Source organism: Mirounga angustirostris, unplaced genomic scaffold (genome assembly GCF_029215605.1).
Source record: "Mirounga angustirostris isolate CCGP_5_RB_7025 unplaced genomic scaffold, mMirAng1.0.hap1 SCAF_11, whole genome shotgun sequence".
Classification (NCBI taxonomy): Eukaryota; Metazoa; Chordata; class Mammalia; order Carnivora; family Phocidae; genus Mirounga; species Mirounga angustirostris.
Genome location: NW_026991719.1, coordinates 39,176,868 through 39,202,405, shown reverse-complemented (window position 1 = coordinate 39,202,405; position 25,538 = coordinate 39,176,868). Strand labels below are relative to the sequence as shown.

The following is a 25,538-nucleotide window of genomic DNA, read 5'->3' as shown; positions in this document are numbered from 1 at the left end:
TGTATGTTAACTAACTAGAATTTAAATAAAAATCTGAAAAGGAAAAAATTCCTAGAAATGTACAACCTACCAAAACTGGATCAGGAAGAGATAGAAAATCTGAACAGACCAATAACAAGTAAGGATATTGAATCAGTAATCAATAACCTCCCAACACAGGAAAACTCAGGAGCAGATGGCTTTGCTGGTGAATTCTACCAAACATTTCAAGAAGAATTAATACCAATCCTTCTCATATTATTCCAAAAAATCAAAGAGAAAGAAATGTTCCCAAACTAATTTCATGAGGTCCTCATGATTGATCCAAAGCCAGATAAGGGCACTACAAGAAAAGAAAACTACAGGCCAATACCCCTAATGAATATGGATGCAAAAACTCTCAGCAAAATATTAGCAAACCAAATTTAACAACACACTGAAAGGGTCATATACCACAATCAAGTGGGATTTATCCCTGGGATGCAAGCATGTTTCAACATACACAGATCAATAATGTCATACGCAACATTAAAAGATGAAAGATAAGAATCATGATCATCTCCATAGATGCAGAAAACCAGCATTTGACAAAATACAGCATCTTTTCATGATAAAAATGCTCAATAAATTGGATATAGAAGGAACATACTTCAATATAATAAAGGTCATATATGACAAGCTAACATCATACTCAACAAGTGTGAAAGTTTGAAAGCTTTTCCTCTAAGATCAAGAAGAGCACAAGGGTACTCACTCTCACCACTCTTATTCAACATAATACTGGAAGTCCTAGCCAGAGCAATCAGGCAAGAAAAAGAAATAAAAGTATCCTAAGTGGAAAAAAAAGTAAAATTATCTTTGTTTGCAGATGATATGATCTTATGTATAGAAAATTCTAAGGACTCCAACAAAAAAACCATTAGAACTAATCAACAAATTCAGTAGTTACAAGATTCAAAATTAACATACAAAAACCAGTTGTATTTCTATACACTAATAATGAAATATCTGAAAAAGAAATAAAGAAAACAACCCCATTCACAGTGGTATCAAAAATGAAATTAATACAGTATATGTTAATTAAATTGAATCTAAACTAAAAATTTTTTAAAAGAAGAAATTTAAAAAGAATAAATTTAACTGAGGCAGTAAAAGATCTGTATGCTGAAAACTGTAAGACTTTCTCTGAAAAATACTGAAGAATACACAAATAAATGGAAGATATCCCATGTTTAAGGACTGGAAGAATTAATATTGTTAAAATATCTGGGCTACTCAAAGCCATCTATAGATTCAGTGTAATCTCTGTCAAAATTCTCATGACATTTTTCATCAAAAATTAAAAGAAAATCTTAGTATTAGTATGGAACCAAAAAACAAAACAAAACAAAAACAAATAGCCCAAAGCAATCCTGAGAAAAAACAGAGCTGGAGGCATCACACTTCCTGATTTCAAACTATACTGCAAAGCTATAGTCATCAAAATAGTATGGTTCTGGCATAAAGATAGACATATGGACCAAAAGAAGAGAATTAAGAGCCCAGAAATAAACCCCATGCATATAAGGTCAATTAATTTACAACAAAGAGCCAAGAATATGCAATGAGGAAAGGACAGTCTCTTCAATATATGGTGTTGAGAAAACTGGACAGTCACATGCAAAAGCATGAAGATGGACCACTCTCTTACACCATACACAAAAATCAACTCAAAATGGATTAAAGACATGAGCATAAGACTGAAACCATAAAACTCCTAGAAGAAAACATAGGTGGTAAGCTCCTTTAGATCAGTTGGCAATAATTTGTTGGATTGATACCAAAAGCCAAGGCAGCAAAAGCAAAAATAAACAAGTGGAACTACATCAAACTAAAAAGCTTCAGCACGGCAAAGGAAACCACTAATAAAATAAAAAGACAACTTATGGAATGGGAGAAAATATTTGCAAATCCTATATCTGATAAAGGGTCAATATCCAAAATATACAAAGAACTCATACAACTCAGTAGCAAAAAACAAAATCTGATTAAAAAATGGGCAGAGTATCTGAATAGACACTTTTCCAAAAAAAACATAAAGATGGCAAGCAGGTACACAAAAAGGTGCTTGACATTACTCATCATCAGGAAAATGCAAATCAAAACCACAATGAGATATCATCACACATCTGTTAGAATGGTCATCACCAAAGAGATAAGAGACAACAAGTGGTGGTGAGGATGTGGAAAAAAGGGAACCCTTGCTGGTGGGGGTGTAAACTGGTATAGCCACTATGAAAAACAGTGTTGGGAGTTCCTCAAAAAATTAAAAATAAAACTACCATATGATTCAGAAATTCTACTTTCTGGGCCTGTATCCAAAGGAAATGAGATCAGTATCTCAAAGAAATAGCTACACTTCCATGGTCATTGCAGGATTATTCACTATAGCCAAGATATGGAAACAACCTAAGTGTCCATCAACAGATGAATGGATGAAGAAGATGTGGTGTATACAATGGAATATTACTCAGCCATGAGGAAGAAGGAAGTCTTGCCATTTGTGACAACATGGAAGAAACTTGAGTGCATTATGCTAAGTGAAATTAGTTAGAAAGATAAAGACAAACACTACGACATCACCTATACGTGGAATCTAAAAAAACCAAACTCAGAAACAGAGAGTAGAATGGTAGTTATCAGGGACTGGGGGGTGGGGAAAATGGGGAGATGTTGGTTAAAGAGTTCAAACTTTCAGTTATAAGATGGATAAGTTCTTGGGATTTAATGTACAGCATGGTGCTTATAGTTAACAATACTGTATTATATATTTGAAAGTTGCTAAGAAAGTAGATCTTACATGTCCTCACCACAAAAAAAGAAAAGATAATTTTGTGATGTGTTGGAGATGTTAACTATTGCTACTGTGGTGATCTTTTCTCAATGTATGTGTATCAAAATCAATGTGTTGTACACCTTAATTTTATGCAGTGTTATATATCAATTATATCCCAATAAAGCTGGGGAGGAAAAACTCAAGTTGCAATAAAACAGGTAAAACTATCAAGAGCCCAAGTTAAAGCTTTTTTTTTAATTCATATGCTAGTATAGACTAAGAGCACCTGAAAAAACAGTTCATATGAAAAATAACTGAGTATTTTAGTTTGCTGAAAGTTTGTATGAGCCAAGAGGATTAAATGCAGCTGCCAAAAAAAGAAAATATAATCTCTGATATATCAATAGATATATCATGCCCAGCATGAATGAAATCCAGATCACATCTACTCCTTAATATGGAGATCAATTAAGTATATCATTGGTTCTCAGCATGCATCAGAATCACCCAGAAGACTTGTTAAAGCACAGATTACAGGCCCTACCACAGAGTTTCCGCTCAGTAGGTCTAAGGTGAGGCCCAAGAATTTGCATGTCTAGTAAGTTCCCAGATAAAGCTTGTTTTAGGGCCACGCTTTGAGAGCCACTGAGCAAGAACATTGTCAGAGGGACCACACAATGGCAAATGTTCTAGGAGCATTATGATAGGAGAAAATGTGCAAAGAACTGGATATATTTAGCTTGAGAGGAGTTACATGGTAACTTGCTACCTATATTTGAAGGCTTATGTGGCAGAACAAGTGGACTTGTCAGTTGTAATTCGAGAGGCAAAACTGAAGCAAAAACTAATTGGAAATTATAAAGAGGCAAATTTGAGCTCAACACAAGGACATACTTTCTGTTAGAATCATTCAAAAATAGAATTGGTTAAGTTTCAAAAAATCAGGTTCTAGATTTATGGATGGATGGATGTCTTTTTTTTTTGTGAATATATGTATCTTTTTTAAAAATCTGGAATATTAATATATACCAAGTTTAGCAGTGCTTATCTTTTGGTGGGGGTAAGACAGATTTTTTTTTCTTTTGGTTATTTCTATTATCTAATTTGAACACAATGAATATGGATTATTTATGTAATAAAATACTAGGAGCTAAAAAATAAAATGGGTTGTTTTGCAGGTGGCTCTCTATTACCTAAAGTGATCAAGCAGAAACCAGTGAAAAATCTTAGTAAATTACTTAGAGAAATGGTTCTCAAACTTTAGAATACATCAGAATCTCCCGCAGGGCTTGTTAAAATACAGAGTGTTAGGCCCCACTCTCAGAGTTTCTGATTCAGTGGGTCTGGGTTTGAGCCAGAGAATTTGCATTTCTAACAAGTTTTCGGTCATGTTGTTGCTGCTGGTCTGGAGGCCATAATTTGAGTAGCTCTGGTGTGGTAGGCATCCTTCTAAAATGGCTCCCAATGATTCCATCTACTGATATCTATGCCCTCAAATAATCCTCTTATGTGTGGGCTGGACCTAATGAGTTGCTTCTAACAAATACAATGCAACAACAGTGATGGAACATCACTACTGAGATTAGGCTATAAAAGACTGTGAGGGACTTCTGCTTCCAGAAAGATGTACAGAAGTACATTTCCCTATCACTCCTACTAAGTACAACTAAAAACTCTAGGCATCATAAGTAAATCAAACTGAAAAATGGAAAGTAGAAGACCCATGAGCTAAGGAAGTTGAGACCTGAGGAATGACATGGTTGTGAGCTCCCCATGTTTTCTTATTGCCTCATACATTCAAGATTTGGTACTAGAAAAGCCAGCAACTTGGAAAGGCCAACTGACAGAGATTTTTTTTAAGCCCCAACAAAAACCACTATAGATAACTCAAATGGAATTCTAAAATGTTCCAGTGGTAGGACAAAGAAAACAGAGAGAACAAATAAAAGTAACATTAAATGGCATACTTAAGCCCTAACTTTTCAATTTTTGCATTAAATGTTAGTGATCTAAACATACCAATTAAAAGACAAGGATTGGCAGTGTGGATTAAAAATAAAACAAACAAAACTTGGCCCAACAATACTGTCTACAAGAAACACATTTCCAATATAACAGTATAATTAGGTTGGAAGTAAAAGATGGAAAAAAAGACACCATACAAACATTAATCAAAAGAAAGTGGGAATAGCTGTATTAAAATCATATAAAGTAGACTTGAGGGCAAGGAAAATTATCAAGGACAGAGAGGGACATTCCATAGTGATAAAAAGGTCAATCCATCATAAAGACATAGTAATCTTAAATGTGTACACCAAACAAGACAGCCATAAAATATGTGAAGCAAAAACTGATAAAATTGAAAGAGAAAATTCTTAAAATCCACAATTATAGTCAATCCACAACTGATAAGCAACTAGATAGAAAATCAGCAAAGATATAGAAGAACCAACAACACTGTCAACCAGCAAGACCTAGTCAACATTTATACAACACTCTGCCCAGCAAGAGGAAAATGCACATTCTTTGCCAAGAGCTCACTGAAACATACACCAAGACAGACTATATCCTGGACCATAAACAAACCTGTACAAATTTGAAATAAAAAATTGAAACCAGGGACGCCTGGGTGGATCAGTCGGTTAAGCATCTGACTTCGGCTCAGGTCATGATCTCAGGGTCCTGGACGTGAGCCCTGAGTGGGGGTCCCTGCTTGTCCTTCTCCCTCTGCCCCTACCCCTGCCCATGCTCTCTCTCTCTCTCTTTCTCTCTTTCTCAAATAAATGATAAAATCTCTAAAAAAAAATTGAAACCATACAGAGTGTGTTTTCGGACCATAATGGAATCAAACTAAAAATCAGTTAACAGAAAGAAAGCAGGAAAATGTCCAAACACTTTGAAACTAAACAACATACGTTGAAATAATTCATGGGTCAGAGAAGAAGTCTCATGGAAAAATTTTAAAGTACATTGAACTGAATGCAAATAAAAATACAACATATCAAATTTTGTGGGATACAGCTAATATAGTGTCAAAAGATAAATTTATAATGTAAAATGCTTCCATTAAAATGAGGAAAGTTGTCAAATAAATAATCTAAGATCTTATCTCAAGAAACTAAAAAAAGAAGAGCACAATAAATCCAAAGCCAGCAGAAGGAAAGAACTAATAAAGTTAAGACCAGAAATCAGTGAAACTGAAAATAGAAAAACAAAAAAACAACTCACAGTGAACATGTGGAACACAAATTCTAAAATATAATACCATTTATAGGGCTCGGATCTTGGAATGTACAAAATACTGATGAAAGGAAGAAATAAAACTCCCTATTTCAGGATGACATGATAATCTACATAGAAAATACCAAGGAGAGGCGCCTGGATGGCTCAGTCATTAAGTGTCTGCCTTTGGCTCAGGTCATGATCCCAGGGTCCTGGGATCGAGCCCGCATCGGGCTCCCTGCTCAGCGGGAGGCCTGCTTCTCCCTCTCCCACTCCCCCTGCTTGTGTTCCCTCTCTCGCTGTCTCTCTATCTGTCAGATAAATAAATAAAATCTTAAAAAAAAATACCAAGGAATCTACAAAAAATCTCTTAGAACTAATAAATCATTTCAACAAGGTCACAGGATACAATATCAACATACAAAACTCAACTGTATTTCTATATATTTGCAATGAACCCATAGACACCAAAGTTTAAAACGTGACACCATTTACAAATGCTCCTTCAAAAATAAAATACTTAAGTGTAAGTCTAAAAAAATGTACAGGACTTAGATGCTGAAAACTACCAAATGCTGATGCAAGAAATAAAAGATCCAAATAAATAAAGAGACCTAACATGTTTATGCAATTGAAGACTCAACATAATAAAGATGTCAATTCTCCCCAAATTGATATACAGATTTCACGCAACACCTATCAAAATTTCAGCAAAATTTTTTTGTAGGTATAGACAAGATTATTCTAAAATTTATATAGAAAGGCAAGTGAACTAGAGTAGCTAGAATAATTTTGAAAAAGAAGAAGAAAGTTGGAGTTATCAGTCTACCCAATTTCAAGACTCAGTCTATAGCTACAATAATCAAGATTGTGTGACATTGGCAAAGGAACAGACACGTAGGTCAATGGAACGGAATTGAGAATCCAGACATAGACGCCTACAATTACAGACAACTGATTTTTGACAAAGGTGCAAGAGCAATTCGATGGAAGAAGGATAGTCTTTTTAATAAATGGTGCTGGAGCAACTGGATATCCATTGGCAAAACTATGAACTTTGCTTGACCTAACCACATCTTACACCAAAATTAATTCAAACTGGGTCATAGATTTAAGTGGAAAGTCTAAAACTATAAAACTTTTATAAGAAGTCTTAGGAGAAAAGCCTTTGGGGTCTAGGGCTAGATGAAGAGTTCTTATACTTGACACTAAAACCACGATCCATAAAAGGAAAAATTGACAACGTGGACTTCATCAAAATTAAAAACATTGACTCTGTGAAAGACCCTGTTCAGAAGATGAAAGACAAGTTACCACCCGGGAGAAAATATTTGCAAGCCACATATCCAGCACAGAACCAGTATCGAGAATATATAAAGAACTCTCACAACTCCAGAATTCAAAACAAACACAACTGAACATTTCCCTGAGGAGGACAGACTGTGAGCTTATAAGCATATGTTTAACCATCGGAAAACTGCCATTAGCCTGCTCTTCCTGCCAATCCTTAACAAAACTCCCCGATTCTCCTGAGACCATCCCTGGCCCCCTCTTATCTGCCTTCTCCCCCCCCCCTCTCCTATCCCAAGTCTGCCTTCCCTGGTTTGGTCCTCATATAGCCTCTCCATCCCTAAATTAGCACTCCCTTCCACTCCACTCTGTGGGCCTTATCTTGCTGTCAGGAGGATTCAGTTGTGGGACAGTAAACGCCACCAAGTCAGGCTGGCCATGGAGAAAGGAGGCAGGGTGCTGAAGGGAAGGGGGACTGGCAGGTGGTGGGAGGGGGATAGAGGAACAGACAGAGCTGGGTACAGGCAGAAGAATCTTTCTGGTGCTCCCTTGTCACATCAGAGGCCACCAGACTTTTTCCCCAGCCTGCTCAGATCTGCGAGAGGAGCTGAAACATGGACTAACTTGAGTTTTTCTATTCCCAAAACAGCCAAAAGTTTTCGCCATTCAGATCAGTGTTAAATGCGCCACTTAATGGCCAGCTGACTGACTTCGAGTTATTTCACAGCCAAATAGAATCAAAGTGGGGCTGGGATGGCTAGTCAAGGCGGGGGCCTAAGTATCCACCGCAGAGGGGGGAAATTGGTGTGTGTGTGTGTGTGTGTGTGTGATGCATGTAGTGTGCGTGTGTGTTTGCGCACGCGCAATCCATAGGGACAGATGTGCCCAGAACTCAAACAGTGGAGGGTGGAGGCCTTCAGGATCCTTTGAAACTCCCAGGTGGAATCCAGGTCGGACACACATCCTGAATGGACCTTTCCTGCCCAGCCAGGATATCCTGTGTTTGTTGAAAGGACCGCACAGGGAAGCCCTGACCATTGTCCTTCCCAAAATCTGCCAGTCAGCCCTTCCCCAGCCCAAGGCAGCCGCCCCAGACAGAGGAAGAGTAACTCTGGAAACGGTGTTATCAGCATCCTCCATGGACTTCCTCACCTCCTCCCCTGCCCTGTTAGCCCCAAGCTCCTTAGCATCCTCAAACAGAAATTGGGGAAGCTGGGATGGGGTCAGCGCCCTGAAGCCAGCCCCCTCTCTTTTGCCAAGACCCACCTCTGTGCAGCCCTGAGTGGGCAGCTGAAGCCTGCAGCGGGGAATCCTGAGCAGGAGATGGAGCCCCAGCTGGGGCCTAAGGCTGCCGGCCTCGGCCCAGGCCGGCCCGTGCTGCTGCTGTGGGTCTCAGCCCTGAGCTGTTCTCTTTCCTCGCTGGCTTCTCCCTCTCCTTCTCTGGTGCCCCGAAGCAGAACCAGCTACAATTTTGGAAGGACTTTCCTCGGTCTTGATAAATGCAATGCCTGCATCGGGACATCAATTTGCAAGAAGTTCTTTAAAGAAGAAATAAGGTCAGAATCTCCATTAGATAACTCGGAGGGGCAAACTCCTGTTCCCTTCATGTGATGATGTCCAGGAGTTTGTTGAAAATGAGTCAGGATGCAGTTTCTGGGTGGGAGCTGAAGCAAAGTCAAGTCATCATGGCGGCAATGGGTTGACGTTGGGCGGGGGGTGGGGGGGTGGGTAAGGTATGAAGCTGAATTCTAGCCCTAAATGCTAAAGCCAAAGTTTTCTTTTGAAGTGGGAGCTTAAAGTGTTCTTTTCTATGAATGGAGTAGCCCGGGATTATTGAGTTTACCAAGTTCATTTCTCATAAAAAGAGGGAAATAAAATTAATAGGAGGCCTACCATGTGACGGACCTTTTAAAGCTTATTTTTATTTGCTCTGCATCACCATCCCAGAACGTTAATGTTTTGCACTCATTACTCAGAGAGTGACCATAGCAAGATTAAATGACTTGCCCAAGGTCACTCCCTAGTAAGTGGCAGATCTGGGATTTAAACCAGGGCACTTTGCTCCAACGTTTCGGAACCAATTTTCCAATGCAGAGGAAAACCCAAGTTTAGTAAATGGTGATGCATTTGGATCTCACCAAGGATGGTATCACACTCTGGAGTTCAAGCCTGTCAGCACATAGTCAATGAGTCTTGACCACAGCCAAGACCCAGCAAGGGGGGCTAATGACATCACTGTAACTCTTGGTCATTGCCCTTGAGGGGCTCAGGAGGAGGGAGCCATGTTACAAATAACAATAATAAGACGTGGCCTGAAATGTACAGGACCTCCGGGAGCTCCAAGGAGGGGAATACTAATTCCAAATGGGGGCTGGAGAAGGCATTCAGAGCAAGGCCTTTAAAATTTAGGAGAAATTTAGGAGAAGGGCTTAAGGTAGAAGGACAAGCTAAAGCAATGGCCTGGAGTGTGGCTCCAGAGAGGCGAGAAGCACTTAGAGGCTGGAGCATGGGGCCTATGTGGAGGCGTGACAGAAGGAGGCCATTGGAAGAGGCAGATGGGCCAGGGGCCTTGAATGCCATGCCAAGAAATTGGGACCTTCTCCTGTGGGCCAGCGGTTCCCCACCTCTTTGATACTGAAGACCCTTTGTAATAGGCCTTTCTCTGCAGCCCTCCCCCAGGGACCTATCTGAGGCATGTAAAATTTGGTGACCAAAAAACAACATTAATTTACAATAATTTGATTTCCAATCTGTATTAACTGAAGACATTTGATTATTCAACTAAGTTACTAAACAAATATAATGAATAGAAAATATCAATCCAACATGTGGAACTTTTGCGAGATGATAGATACCATATTGATGTAGACTTTCCCCCTTAGGCTTTTTTTTTAAGGCATTTCAAATGGTGAAAAGTTGAAAGACCTTCCCAACCGGGGAAGCTCTATTGCAGGCAACGATGAAGGAGTTTAGTGGGGTAGAGACAAGATGAGACTTGTGTTTTGGAAGGATCTCCTGGAAAGAAATGTGCGTCTGCCTTCGGCTCAGGTCATGATCCCAGGGTCCTGGGATCGGGCCCCGCGTCGGGCTCCCTGCTCAGCGGGAAGCCAGCTTCTCCCTCTGCCCCTCCCCCTGCCACCCTGCTCGTGCTCTCTCTCTCAAATAAATAAATAATTTTTTAAAAAATTTAAAAAATAATAGTTAAAAAAAGAAAGCAGTGTGCAGGATGGACTGGTTGACGCTGGCGGGGGCAGCCAGACCAGTTCTCCTAGTCCAGGAGAAAGGTCAGTGGGAACAAAGCAGGGCAGGAAGGATGCCAGTGGGTGGGTTCAGCTAGAGAAGTCATTTTTGTTGACCAACGCAGTGTGACAGAAAGTAAAGATGGAAATGTTGAAAGCGAACACAAGATTTCCATCCCGTCTAAGAAATGGGATGGAGAGGACCAAGAACATGAGTAAAGTGGGGCTGATTCCTCGGAGAAAGGAGGCGGGGAGAATACAGACAGATTTTCCGACAGGAGGGAGGGCCTTTATGGGATTCAACTGAAGGAGAGTCCCAGGTTCACATCCTCCTCGAGGTAACTAAACAGAGTATATGAATCGTACAGTTGACTCTTTGCCAAGTGGCAATAAGTGAAGTTTTTCTCATCAGGCAGGTATTGGTCAAATTCAGGAAGCATTTCCCCAAATAGGTTTGTGTTCCATTCAAGTTCAGGATATGACCTCAGCTCCCTCAGAATTTATGTTCCATGTGCACCCGAAAGGGATGTGTGCAGAGACAAACGGGAAAGCATCAGGTGGGGTGGGTTGGAGTTTAGGGCTCTCCATGTTGAGAATGCACATTCTTCAAGCGCAAAGCCCCAGAGAGAGGCAGTGAGTGGATCTGGGGATGCGGACTTGTTGATAGTTCTTTACAGCGTAAGCAACTGTTTCCTTATTTTAAAAGTAATATCTGTTTATTTTAGAATTTTCAAGAAATACTGAAGAAAGCACAAAATGAAAATCATGTATAATTCCTCCACGGAGGGATCACCCCTTAGTTAACATATCCTTGCCACCTTTTTTCTAAGTATGGATTTAAATTTTTTTTCAGCAAAAATGTGATCAGACTTTTCTGTAAACTTTTATTTAACAGTATGTCAGGAACACCTTTCCACATTATTAACTGTTCTTCGACGTCAGCCATAGAAACATTTTTCTAGACATGTCTCCTCTGGCAAGGAAAACAAAAGTAAAATTAAACTCTTGGGACTGCACCAAAATAAAAAGTCTTCGCATAGCAAAGGAAACCATCAACAAAACAAACAAACAAACAAAAAAACCCACCAAATGGGACAAGATATTTGCAAATGATACATCCACAATTTGATTTTTAATGGCTTTGTGGTATTCAACCGCATCAGTCAACCATAATTTATTTAACTAATCCACTGCTGTGAGACAACTAGTTTTTTTTCTCTTTTCAATATTATAAACAGTCTTATGTTGAACATCCCTGCTGCTCGATTTTTGTGCACATCAATCAAAAATTCCTATGACAAATTCCCAAAAGTGGAAATTTCTGGGTCACAAAATATAGCGCATTTTTAGGAGACTTTATATATGTATATATCTCCAAATGGAGACTTCTACCTATGGAGCTCACTTCTTGCATGCTCACAAATATTTAATATTACTACTATTTTTAGTTTGTTTGTCTTCTGAGTTGAGCCTTTTTTTCAGGCTTACTGGCCATTTCTTTCTTTCTTTTTTGGGGGGGCTTTGTATAATTCTTTTATTTATTTTTTAATTTATTTCTTTTTTTATTTAAATTCAATTAGCCAACATATAGTACTGACCATTTCTATTCCTTTTTTGTTTGCTAAATTGTCTACAAGTTCATATCCTTTGCCTCTCTTTCTAAGAGTGTTTGTTCGTCTTGTTCATCTCCAAATATTTTCTCACTTTTGCAAATGACTGTGATAATACCTTAGGAAAAAGCTCATCCCGAACTCTCAGCTGTTTGGCTGACATGCTATAACCAGGCAAGCGTTAGCATTCCAGGCCAGGGCCTCAGTAAGAACTGGACAAAAACTTGTTTGTTTGGCAGCAGAGAGTGAGCCTGGGAAGCTGAAGACACATCATTGGTAGATGACTGTCATCTTTCCTTATCTTCTCTTTGGCGAGAACGCTGATGATAAATCTAATGCTTCCCATACCCAACCGTTAACCTTTGAACATTTCAATGTTTTCAGTACCAGTTTTCCCATGCGTTCCGTTTGGACTTTCAAATCCTGAATGAAAAAAAAACTTAAAGGAAGCCAGAAAACAAGAGGAAACCTGATTGACATAGTCTTCCCGCTGAAAACATACCTATCTGTGAAATCCTAAGCAATCACGCCAGCTGGTGAGATCTAGCAGGAACTGATTGATCAGGATTCATGTATGTGCAGATCATAGGTTGGGGAGAAAGGTGGAGATGGAGGACTTAGCAGGAGTATTTCTGATCAGAATTGCTCCTAGAGATTCCTGGGCTCTCACCAAGGCAGGTGCTTTCCCTGCTTTCCCTTCCCTTCCTTACTGTACTCACTTGGCCTTGCATCCCCACCCCCCACTCCCAGAGTCTTAAAGAAAGTTTAAAAACTTCTAACTGAGTAGTGGAGGGCTCGCAGTATTTTTAAAATAAGTAAATCATTAGGCTTGTTTTTGCCTTCTCTTCTCCCTTGCTCTTGTCTGTCTCTTTCATCTCGGAAGATGATAGCAATTATTGCTTTAACTCACTTCCTCGAATCAATTCAGAGGTCTCGGGAGCTGCAGGGCCCCAGAGCTTATGGCAAAAGCATCCGTGTACACGTTCCATCATCCACACATGCGCCCATCTGTCCATTTACCCATTCATTCAGGCGTCCATCTGTGCATCGTTCCACCCAACCATCCCTCTGCAGCCAGCCAGCCAGCCAGCCCTCCATGTATCCCTCCACTCACTTATCATCCATCTATACATCCAAATACCCATCCATCCATCCATCCATCCATCCATCCATCCATCCATCCAACTAAAATGCATTGGGCACTAACTTGGCGCCCAGCCGTCTGCTAGGCACTGAGCGACCAAGTTGAAGGAAGCCCAGTCCTTAGCCCTGCAGGAGTTTACTCTCCATTGGGAAGACAGTGGTGGCACTGGGAAAATGGAAGAAAGTATCTCAGACAAAGGGATGGGCACATGACCAGGTGAGTGGAGGCTCAGGGGCCCAAAACAATGTGGCTTAGCCAGGGATGATCAGTGGTTTGGTGAGAACAAAGCAAGGTTGTAGGGGGAGTAGAAGGAGATGGGCCCAGAAAGAAAGCTGTGAAGTGCTCTAAGTAGTGTGAGCTGTGTCCTAAGAGCTTTTGGGAAGACGCTGGATGTTTTAAGGGTTCTGGGCAAAGCTGAGGGATGGAGAAAAGGAAAGGGAGGCAAGAAATATTTAGGAAGGCATGTCTACAGACTTAGTGTTTGACGGGATGTAAGCATGAGGAGCATGCAAGAGGAAAGTGTTTTATTGTCATTGCAACACTGTTGCTCTGCCCCACGCCACCACACTGTCCTCCATGTTGAGGGGCTCAGTTGGATTGGACCTTGTTGCTTGCTTCCAGCTCTGAATCTATGATACTGCTAGATACAACCCCTAATAATGTTACCTACCAATCTGTTCCCACAAAGTCATACAAAGGATGACAGGGGACCAGGCCAGGGCAAAGCACTTGAGATTGCAAGCTCTGGGGCCTTGAATGCCACTTCCTCCAATTTCTGGTTGTACGACTTTGGACAAATTACTTAACTTCTTTGTGCCTCAGTTTCCTCATCTGCATGGTTAAGAACAGTACTGACTTCGCAGGTTTGCTGCCAGGTTTAACTGAATTACTATTCACGAAGCATTTAGCACAGTGACTGGTGTGTTTACATGTTTCATACATGCGTGTTGCTACAATCAATGTCTAAGAGAACCACCTATCATAAATCCTCAGTCACAGGCCTTTCAGGGGGTTGCCCCAGGAGCAAGAGCAGCTGCAGGGAACAAGCAGACAGGCTTGCCTCGGGGCCCCCTGCCCTTCCTTATCCTCTTAGAGGGGAGGACCATTCCCAATGGTTGTCCTAAAAATGCCGGTGAAATTGATTCACTGCTCGTTTACAATGTTTCATTTTTTTTATTTTTTATTTTTATTTTTTTTCAAGATTTTATTTTATTTTTCATTTTTTATTTTTTTAGATTTTATTTATTTATTTGACAGAGAGAGACACAGCGAGAGAGGGAACACAAGTGAGGGAGAGGGAGAAGCAGGCTCCCCGCTAAGCATGGAGCCCGATGCCGGGCTCGATCCCAGGACCCCGGGATCCTGACCTGAGCCGAAGGCAGACGCTCAACCGACTGAGCCACCCAGGTGCCCCAAGATTTTATTTATTTTTTTGAGGGAGAGAGCATGAGCTGAGGAGAGGCAGAGGGAGAGGGAGAAGCAGGTTCCCCACTGAGCAGGGAGCCCGATGCGGGACTTGATCCCAGGACCCCGGGATCATGACCTGAGACAAAGGCAGACGTTTAACTGACTGAACCACCCAGGCGCCCCACAATGTTTCACCTTTTTAAATAGATTTGTGTAAATGTTCTTGAACAGAATTCTTTGGGCCTACTTCCACTGCAGTTTGGACGGCACTACTACATTATGGAAGGTGCTAAGTAACAGGTTCTGCTGGAGCACCTTCTTTGAGAAGCTTGCAGTCTCTTAGGGTGAAGCTGCGTCATGCAAGTGAGAAAACAAAGCAGTGTAGAGTTTGGAGCCAATCAAAATGCTAATTCCCCCAAAAGTCATGGTCATGAGGCTATCCAATAATGCCCAATAATAAGTTCCAGATTCTGACTTGAATTAAATATAGAACACATCTCAGAAGCTTAATTTTATTAATCATGAAAGTAAATGTTACGTTCCTAATTTTTCCTACATAAATCAGAAGAAGATTTCACATTCTCCCCTAATGGGAATGTTGGCATGTGGCCAGAAGAATGACCAGAGAAAAGGTCAAGGTGGGGCCTAGGAAACTAGCAAAGGGGTCCTAGGGAAGGATTAAGGACCAACCAGGCTTTTGTGTGGCATGACACACGTCTTGGATCCCAGATGGCTTTGAACTTGGTGACCATTTTCCAGCCACTGTTCCCTGTGACTTGCTTGGTATGGATGGCTTAAATCTTTGGACTGAAGGCAAAATTGATGGAGCCACTAAGGGTGGGATATGCAGAGGTAGTGCTCCTCTGAGTGCAGGCCCAGAAGCCTCTTCACCAACTATGGTTCCAAGACCCAGCCATTAGTCAGAGGGTGGGCTGTTTATAGAACCAGTGTTGGGAAGGGGAAAGATCATGGGCTCTGCTGAAACAGATGGCCCTGGGTCTGCACGTCTGCTTGGCAATGTACTGTCTGAACTTGGGTGAGGTCCTTAAGCTCTATAAGCCTCAGTTTCCCCATCTGTAAAGTGGGGATGGGGTATCAGGAGAATCTAAGGCACCAGCATGTGTAAAGCTGCCGTTCAAAAAGCCATGGCTAGTCCTTCTGCGTCAGCTGCCTGAAGAGGATAAAGCATGTGTCTGGCATGTATCTAGCTCACCTTTTCTGACATCACATATTTATATCCCTGAGTTTGAGGAAACAAAAGTAGTGTTCTCGCAGGAAGAGTGGAGTGCCCCAGTCAAAGGAGAAGAAATGGATCAGACAGGATGTTGTCGCCTGTCTCCCTGTCCCCAGGTTCTGCTGGCTCTGACAATATTGCTAGTCCCTCCTTGGCCCCCGCTTCATCCTTCCAGCTCCAAGCAGATCCTAAAAGGGCTCTTCTGGGGGCACCTGGGTGGCTCAGTCGGTGAAGCGTCTGCCTTCGGCTCAGGTCATGATCCCAGGGTCCTGGGATGGAGCCCTGCATCGGGCTCCCTGCTCAGCAGGGAGTTTGTTTCTCCCTCTCCCACTGCCTGCAGCTCCCCCTGCTTGTGCTCTCTCTCTTTCTCTCTCTCTAATAAATAAATTTTTTAATTTTTAGAAAAATATATTAAAAAATAAAATAAATAAAAGGGCTCTTCTTCCAGGTTTGACAGCTGGCTGGCCTCCCCCCTTGGACTGCCTCCCGACTACTTGCCTTCTTACCCTGCAAATTACTCAGATGATTCCAAAACCTGGCGCCCCGTGGAGGTCTCCAGGCTGGTCAGCAAACAGCAAAGTGACATCTCAGACAGGAGAATCTGCGCCTCTGCAGCAGCCCCAAAGACCTGCAGCATCGAGCGCATCCTGCGGAAAACCAGGAGGTTCCAGAAATGGCTGCAGGCCAAGCGCCTCACACCGGACCTGGTGCAGGTGAGTGTGCTGGTCGTGAGGCAGGAGACAAGGGGGCGAGGGGGAGGGAGGCATCTACTCTCATCTCACACCTCCATGTGGGGAAAAGGAGTCATGGTCTGAAGTGGGACCAAACCCATGTCACAAAGCAGAGTGGCTTGTGACAAGACGGTAACTAGACAGGTTTAGTTATAGTGACCCTTCCCATTGTCATCCTCCACTCTCGCTGATGTGACCCTCCGCAACTATTTGGGAAACAGTTTCTGGCTGCTACCTCTGGTCTGAAGAACTGATGGGATGACCCTTCCAACCCTCCCCCCGGCCAGGGTTTAGCTCACCTACAAGCTTCTCGGGGGACCTTTGCCAACTTCCAGACTGTGCCTTTTCTTGAAAGCTCTCCTAGACACCCTGTTTCACCATCCAGAGAGCCCACTTTGGACATCAGCTTCCTCGTCCATTTCCCACCAGAAAGAAGAACCAAACCTGAGTCATGACAGAAGTAGGCTCTGATAATACAGCTCCCTCTTCCCATCTGAGAGCTCCCACTCACTCCCCCCAGTAGGCTACCTCCGGGACTTCAGCACATTGCTGGCGCCCTCATACCCTGCCTTGGTCCCCCCTCCTGCACTATCATCCCCGGGATCCTGCTTCCTCACCCAAACCAGCATAACCTTGTACCTCCCCACACACCCTGCTGGGCCCCTGATGGCAGAAGATGCCCCCTCAGAGGACTGAGGAGGGTCTCACCTTCAGCCAAGATGGGAAAGAAGAGGCTCATCCCAACCTCCCTGCCATGACAAGGCTGGAGGGCTCGAACTGGCCCCCTTGGGGGGATGCCGAGGCCACCTCTTGCACTCCCCAGGCCACAAGCCCCCTTCACGTGGACACCTGAGGCTGCTCGAGGGACTTCTGAAGCACTCAGACCTTCCCTTGGCCTCTTCAAGAGGAGGGGCACCAAGCAAAGAAGAACCACTGGTCCCTGGATATCTCATCTGTGTCACAAGACCATGTGGCTTTGCTCTTGGGTTGTGTGGACACTGCTTTACAATCAGGAGCAATCAAGCTGTGGGAAACATGGCTGCCATCTGGGAGCCCTTTGTACTCTACACTTTATGAAGCTCACTGCCGTGGGGTGGGGAGAGAAGGAGCCAGAGGAAGTCAAGCCATTCCCAGGCCAGGGAGGTGGCGGGATCCAACATCCGGGTCTTGGAGTTTGTGCAGGAGACAGCAAGCAGAGGCTCAGGTGAGAAGAACCCCGTGCGGGGCTGCTCAACGCTGAGCAGAACCCGACAACAGAGGACAGATAACAAAGCCCCCACCGTGGTCCACACCATCAGTATAATCGCCCTGCGCCTCTCTTTCTGCACTCGCAGACAGACCCTCCACGCCCTGGCCTGGGTACCTGCCACTTGCCAATTGCAGGCTGGCCACAGCAAGGACTGAGCCACAGGAAGGACCAATGTGAGACCTTTCCCGCTTTGCCTCAACTATGTGCTCAGGAACAAGTGGAAGTCCCCCAGGAAAAGCAAAACAAGATACACAAGGAATTGTTTCAGAACCCCCTTGAAAATCCCGTCACCTCTTCCGGCCCCCATCATTGACGGGTTCCATGCCGAAGGACACAGTTCTCCTAAGGCACTGGTTCCAGACTTACCTCCACTTGGGACCTGCGCAAAACAACAAAGGACAGCCAGGTGCTCAGGATACACTTGAGATCCCACGGAAAGTGGCCAGGCCGACGAACTAAGGAAAGCTCCCTCTTTCCCTCAGCTTCTAGAGATTTCCATAATAACAATCCAGTGGGGATTATCCCATGCCCCCTCCCCGACCCCGGCAAGTCCAAAGCACCCCGCCCAGGACATCTAGTGTCACCTACCATGATGAGTGTAGACACTGTGGTGTAGACAAAAGATCTCTGGAGTCTGGAAACTGTCTGAGCCCTGGCTTTGCCACTCAAACCTGGGGCCAAACGAGAAGGAGCGGAGACCCAGGAAGAGCAAAGAGCTGCCGCTTCCCGTGCCTCTGGTCAACAAGCTTCAGCACTGTGCTTTATCTTGGGGACACGAAAATGAATCTGACACAAGCCCCACCTCCAGGAGCAGGTGGCCCCCAGCGAGGACAGGTAAGAACACAAACCACCACAAAGCAATATAGTGGATGATATGAGGACACTCAGTAAGGGAACAGAGGACAAACTATTGACTTGGGTCCTTCACTCACCAACCAGGTGACGTGGCATTTAAGCACAGGACTTCCCCACTCTGCCCCCACATCCCTCTTCCCAAAGTGGGTTGAGGGGAGGCCTGGTGGATGATCTCAAAGAGCCTCCCAGCTCTGACATCCTTTGACTTGAGATGACTCTGCTTCGCTTATTATTTAACAATCCTGATGAATGACTACTATCAGCAGGTACTCTGCTGCATGCCTTGATTTCCTATTTCTTTTTTTTATTATTATTTTATTTGTTCATTTGAGAGAGAGAGAGAGAGCATGAACAGCGGGGAGAGGCAGAAGCAGACTCGCCGCTGAAAGGGGAGCCCGACGATGCAGGACTCGATCTCAGGATCCAGAGATCATGACCTGAGCCAAAAGCAGATGCTTAACTGACTGAGCCCCCCAGGCGTCCCTTGATTTCTTCCTTCCCAAAGGGCAGCAAATAGTGCCTTCTCTATCCGATTCATTCATCCTAATGAGCTTTACATATGCTTTAGAAAAAGTCCATCGCCATAGAAATACATGGCAACATTATTGTACTGAGAGGATCCCTTTCTTCAGTGTGTTGTGCTAAAATTTGCTCGACCAAATTTGTCCTCTCACCTTAACATGTGGCCAAACAAACTTTCCTTCTTTCTGACAAAAACACATCCATTAACAACACCCCGTTAAGACACATCCAAAGCCACACCCATTTTCACTTCTCTGCTAACTCATCTTTTCATCCCCACCCACCAGAGATTTTTCCTTTCCTTTTTTTTAAATTTAAATTCAATTAACCAATGTATATTACATGATTATTTTCCTTTCCTTATTAAAAAAAAAAAAAAAAAAACAGAAAAATATCAGCAGCCATTTTATAAATGCTGACCAAACCCCATTTTTCCTCCATTCACCAAAGCTCAAGGTTATTGGCACCCCATTGGGCCCCACCTCCTCCCTCTCCTGTCCTCCTTTCCAGAGACCCTTTCGCCTTAGGATCCCACAGAATGCCCTAGGTGTTCTGCACCCTTTTCCTCCCAAGTCCCATCCAGGCAGCACCCAAACTACCACACTTTTCTTCTTAGCAAAACTCACCTCCCAGATGGTTTAAAATGGATCCATCATCACCAAAGGTGGGGCTGAAGGAAACTCACTCATCTGCCCAAGACAGTCGAAAATGAGTCTTCAGATAAAAACTCGTATGTGAATGCTCACAGCAGGACTAATCACAAGAGCCAAAAGGCGGAAGCAACCCACATATCCATCAACTGAGGAATGAATAAACGAAACATGTTATAGCCACACGATGGAATATTATTTGACCATAAAAAAGAATCAAGGACTGATACCTGCTACAACACGGATGAACCTTCAAAACATTACACTAAGAGAAAGAAGCCAGATGCAAAAGGACAAATATTGGAGGATTCCATGTATAGGAAATGTCCAGAATGGGCAGATCCATAGAGACAGAAAGCAGATTAGTGGTTGCCAGGAGCTGAGGGGGAGAATTAGGAGTGAATGTTTCATGGGCACAGGGTGTCTTTTGAGGGTGATGGGAAAATTCTGGAGTTAGAGTGATGATATTTGTACAACCTTGTGTTATACTAAAAGCCATTGAATTATACACCTTAAAATGGAGAAAACGGTACACTTTATGTTATGCGAATTTCACCTCAACTAAAAACAAAAAGGAAGAATAAGCCCCATAGAAACTTCACCAATCCTGTGACTTCATTCCCTTGGAGTCCCAGGAGGTGATGGGCAGCTAATCCAATAATTTAATTCATGCCAGGATGTTAACAGCTAATAGCATTTCACTGTTAGCTCTCCAAGAAACCATTTGTGTGTAAAACCGATATGGTAATACTCGTACTTGTCCATCCCACGACTATCTCACACCTTCCTAAAACATCCCTGCATCCTTCCCCCTGCCCACAAAATTCAGATGTGCCCCCAGAATCCTTCTCGATGATCTGAGCAACCAGCCTGTTTCAGAGTGACCATTCATCCCAGATTTGGCCGAACAGCTCTGCCGGCCCCAGGAATTCTGTCGACCATGACTTGAGTGGGTGTTCCCTGATTTTCTCAAAAGCCACTTTCCAACCGGGATCTAGGCCAGGGCCCTCCAGAGTGTGTATCTGTGTGTGTGTATGCCGGTGCGTGTTTGGGAAAGGAAAAGGGGCCGCAGGGAGCCCACAGGTTTGCTCAGAGAACTGACAAGGAAGAGAAGAGAAACAGTCAAAGAAATAAAAGAAAATTGAAGGCAGGGGGGATGTGACAGGTGCAGGGCCCTCCGAACCTCGATTGTGAGTTCTGCTTATGAATAAATAAAGTCAACTTGGATGAAAAGCCCCAGGGGTCACCATTAGAGGCTGAGCCAGGGAGTCCGTGGCTCCCCACTCCTGCAGGGCCAAGCACGGCTTTGTATTAAGGACACTCTCTTGAGCCACAGGCGGTATACTGCAGCGAGGCATTGCCAAAGAGGTAGCGAGGGACCAGAAAAATCAGCCAGAGGGTGAAACAACGCAGAGTGAGTGTGTGTGTGTGTGTGTGTGTGTGTGTGTGACTTATGCTAATAAAACCGTGACTTTTCTCCTTCTAAAAACTGCATTGTTCTGATGGGAATATCCCACAGCCTAAATTACTAGCCCACAGATAGAACCACAGCCAAGAACACCACCCAGTTTATCATGATGTGCCTGTTCGAAAAACCACAAAGAAGGCTTCCTCTGCTATTATGCCAAGTGCATAGAGGCACCCGCCCTCAGCAGTGCGCGGCTAATCGGAGGAAAACACATATCCCCCGTTGCGTCCCCCTCCCATCCCCTCAACTACCGGCTGCTTCTGACATTGTTCTAAACACAGACCCTGTTTCCCCCCCGCCGCCAGTGGGAGCGGATTCCGTGGCCGCCGAGCCTTTTCTCCCACTAGATGGCAGTATAGTGTTCGGGCAGCTTCGTCCAACACAAGGATGGCGGGCGATTTTACTTCCTCGGTCTTGGTTGTTTGTTTAAAGAGATAGAATTAGGGGCAGTAAGCAAATTCAGCAAAATGCATCTTAACCATTTAATCAGAATGTGGTTTTAGAGGTAAATACTACAGTAAAATTCATTTGTGCTTAAAGTTAATTCAAAAACGGTTAAGAGGGCTTTGCTGGACCTATGCAAGGCCCTAGGAGGGGATAAGGGTGTCGAGACAAGGTCCCTGCACTCTGGGAGACGATGCTCCGCTGGGGCGGGGACCCACTGTGATACGAGACGGGTTATGATAACGTGTTTGAATAAAGATGAAAATCTTGTATTAGAGTCGCAGCTAGTTTTCAGACCATAAAGATTTTAATCTCTCACAGGCTACCAGGTCAAGGACCTTTCCAAAAAGTTACATATGCTGTTGTTGTTGTGTTTTTTTTAATAACATGACCAGATTGGTGCTAGAAAAAGAAAAACAGCTGATCGGTGGCCATACCATTTTCGTACTGATCGCATACGGGAGTCAAAGATGATGAGTATTAATGGAAAAGGAAGTATAAGCTACTAAAAGTGCCTGGCCAGTCCCACCATAGGTCAATATTCCCAGAACATCAGCAAACACCCTCTGGCTGACCCGTCTCAGGAGAGCAGAGGCCCTTCCGAGGTACACTGTGGTCACGAGACCCTGCTCCCCATGACCCTTGGGAAGTAGTCAATGGTGCTTTTTTTGTCGCCCACGGGAGTTCCAGGAGCCAACTGGGGAGAGATTACGGCATGGATCTGAGCCCCGCCCGGCCCACTTTCTCCTTCCAGTCAGGGAACTGTTGACAGTTGAAACAACTAAGGCTTTGGATCATGGGATTTGTTGAGAGTTACAAGCCCCGAGACGTCATCACCTCGGCATTTGTGGCCAGCACGTTATTTGGAATGGGCTAGAGACTAACCTATTCATTTCCAGGCCTCCCTTTTATCATAGGCTCATAGAAAAGGGACTAGCAGATCGCTCAGCCTGTCTGCTCAACTGAGTCCTAAATTACTCCTGATGGACCTCGTGAGTGAAAAGAAGATAGTGAAAGGTGTTCCCCACCTTGACACAAACAAGTTGGGTAATTGAAGAGAGGCAAGAGAAGACTCAGGGAAGGTAGGCGTGAGATGAGTCACCAGGGGTTCCTTTCCCAAAGAGCTCAAAAGCAGAATAGAGGCAGTCCACAGTCAAGGCAAAACTGAAGGCTGGAAAAACATCAAGATGTTTGCAGGCTCTGCCTTCACGGGCCTCTCAGCTTTCCTTGAACTTGGATGTTAGCCAACCAAACCCGTTCTTAAATAAATCAAGCCATCCTTTGCTCTTGCTATGATTTCTTCCTCTGCTATCTCAATACCCCTATTTTGATATATGCTGGCACAAATTCTTTTGCTTGGCTCAGAGGCCTGAGAATTGGCTGTGCCTCTACATATGTCCACATAATATGAAGTAAACAGAGGTGAAACTATATAACCTATAACAGATATCTATAAAGACATTCACTCGAAATAATTAATGATGAAACTAATTGATAAGTTGGTTGTGTTCTAAAAACAGTTTATTCGGCCACAAAACCTCTCAATAAATTTTAAAAAGTAGAAATAACATGGACCACTTTCTCTGATTAAAAGGCAAAAGCAGGGGCCCCTGGGTGGCTCAGATGGTTAAGCGTCTGCCTTCAGCTCAGGTCATGATCTCAGGGTCCTGGGATCGAGTCTGCTTCTCCCTCTGCCTCTCCCCGTGCTTGTGCTCTCTCTGTCTCTGTCTCTCAAAGGAATAAATAAAATCTTTAAAAAAATAATAAAATAAATAAAAGGCAATAGCATCAGACATTAACAATAATAAAAAGGAGGAGAAAAAAGAACCCTACCAAATCTGGAATTTTAAAACATTATCTACAAACATCCTTATAGATGTCAGTTGGTGAACATGAGTATACTTATGGAAGTAAAACTGCTGGATGATGGCACATACATAGGCACTCATTTAGTAGATACTACCAGTTTTCCAAAGTGGTTGTACTGATTTCCTCCTATAAGCAATGGAAGAGAGAGTTCCATTGTTCCACATCTCCATCGACACTGGATATTGTGAGTTTTTCATTTTTGTCGTCTTGGTGGGTGTCTAGCAGTATCTCATTGTGTGCTTTCAAGTTGTATTTTTCTTCTAACTAATAATATAGAGACCCTTTTCGCATATTTTTTGACTGCTTTGATTTCGTCTTTTGTAAAACCCGGGGGTTAAGTTGTCCCTTTTTTATTGGGTCATCTGCCTTTCTTACTGATTCTTGAAAGTTACATTTATATTCTAAAATACGAGCTCTTGGGGCGCCTGGGTGGCTCAGTTGGTTAAGCAACTGCCTTCGGCTCAGGTCATGATCCTGGAGTCCCGGGATCGAGTCCCGCATCGGGCTCCCTGCTCGGCGGGGAGTCTGCTTCTCCCTCTGATCCTCCCCCTCTCATGCTCTCTGTCTCCCATTCTCTCTCTCAGATAAATAAATAAAAAAAATAATAATAAAAAAATAAAATAAAATACGAGCTCTTTGTTGGATATATGTATTACAAATATCTTCTCCCAGTCCACAGCTGGCCTTTCCGCTCTCTTAATAAGTATCTTTTGATGAAATGAAATTCTTCATTTCAAGGTAGTCCCATTTATTCACTGCTTATTTTAAGGTTAATGCTGTTAGCATCCTGATTATCCCATGGTCATAAAAGTATTCCCCTGTTTACTTCTAGAAGCTTCCATGAGTTACCTCTCATATATAGCTCACTAATCATATGTTCTGCTGTGCCCAGTTTGGTATCCAATCCAGTCAATAAGTTCTTAATTTCAGATATTGCATTTTGTATTTCTAATGTCATGTGGGTTTTTTTTAATAAATTCTAATTCTCTGTTGAAATTCTCTCCTCTTTATCAATTTTGTCTGTCTTTTCCTCTTTTCTCGTAAAATCTTAATCATAGTTGCTTTGAATTCCATACTTGCTAACTCTGGATTATCTCTGCTTCTCCTTCTGCTTCTGCTGGTTGTTTTCCTTTTTCTTGATTGCCAATTGGTTTTTCTTGCTTCTTCACATTTTTCGGCAATTTTTTTCATTGTATGCTGGGTTTTAAGGATAATACATTGTAGAGGTTCTGATTTATATTATCTTCTTTCAAAGATTGTTGACTTTTGTTCTAGCAGCCAATTACATTGCTCCCAGATCACCTAAATCCAGGGTTTCTCAATCCTGGAGCTATGGACATTTGGGGCCAGATTATTCTTTGTTGGGAGGATGAAGGCAACGCTGTCCTGTGCATCATAAGATGTTTAGCAGCATCCTTGGCCCCCACCCACTAGGTGCCAATAGCATCACAACATCCAGTCGGGACAACCCAAAATGTTTCCAGATGTTGCAAAACAACTCGGAGGGAGAAAACTGCCCCCCCAGTTGAGAATCACTGCCTTAATCATGTTGAGGCTGGGGTTAGACTTTGTTCGTGTAGATCTTCTTCAGTGTTGCTCTTGCTCCTGGGACATGGTCCTTGCTGGTAGGACATGATCCTTACTACTGGAGTATGGACTTCCTGAGGTCCAATTCAAAGCCCAGGGTGCTAAGATGTCTGGCTCAAAGTCCAGCCTCCATCTTGCCAGAAGTATGCAGCCTCTGAAATCTCTGCTCAGGGATACAGCCTTCTGTGGTTCTGTGCTATGCCTGGAGACCCACCTGCTCATA

General features: G+C 43.2%; 1 protein-coding gene across 1 annotated transcript in view; it reads left to right on the top strand.

The window, feature by feature from the left end:
- Nucleotides 1-8,377: 8,377 nt before the first annotated feature.
- The window catches only part of DIPK2B (divergent protein kinase domain 2B), a 40,399-nt gene continuing 23,238 nt past the window's right edge, over nucleotides 8,378-25,538 (top strand). The window contains exons 1-2 of the mRNA XM_064573960.1: nucleotides 8,378-8,862; nucleotides 16,389-16,653. Of these exons, the coding sequence (XP_064430030.1) occupies nucleotides 8,630-8,862; nucleotides 16,389-16,653 (498 nt within the window). The 5' untranslated portion in view covers nucleotides 8,378-8,629. The remainder of the gene's footprint in view (nucleotides 8,863-16,388; nucleotides 16,654-25,538) is intronic.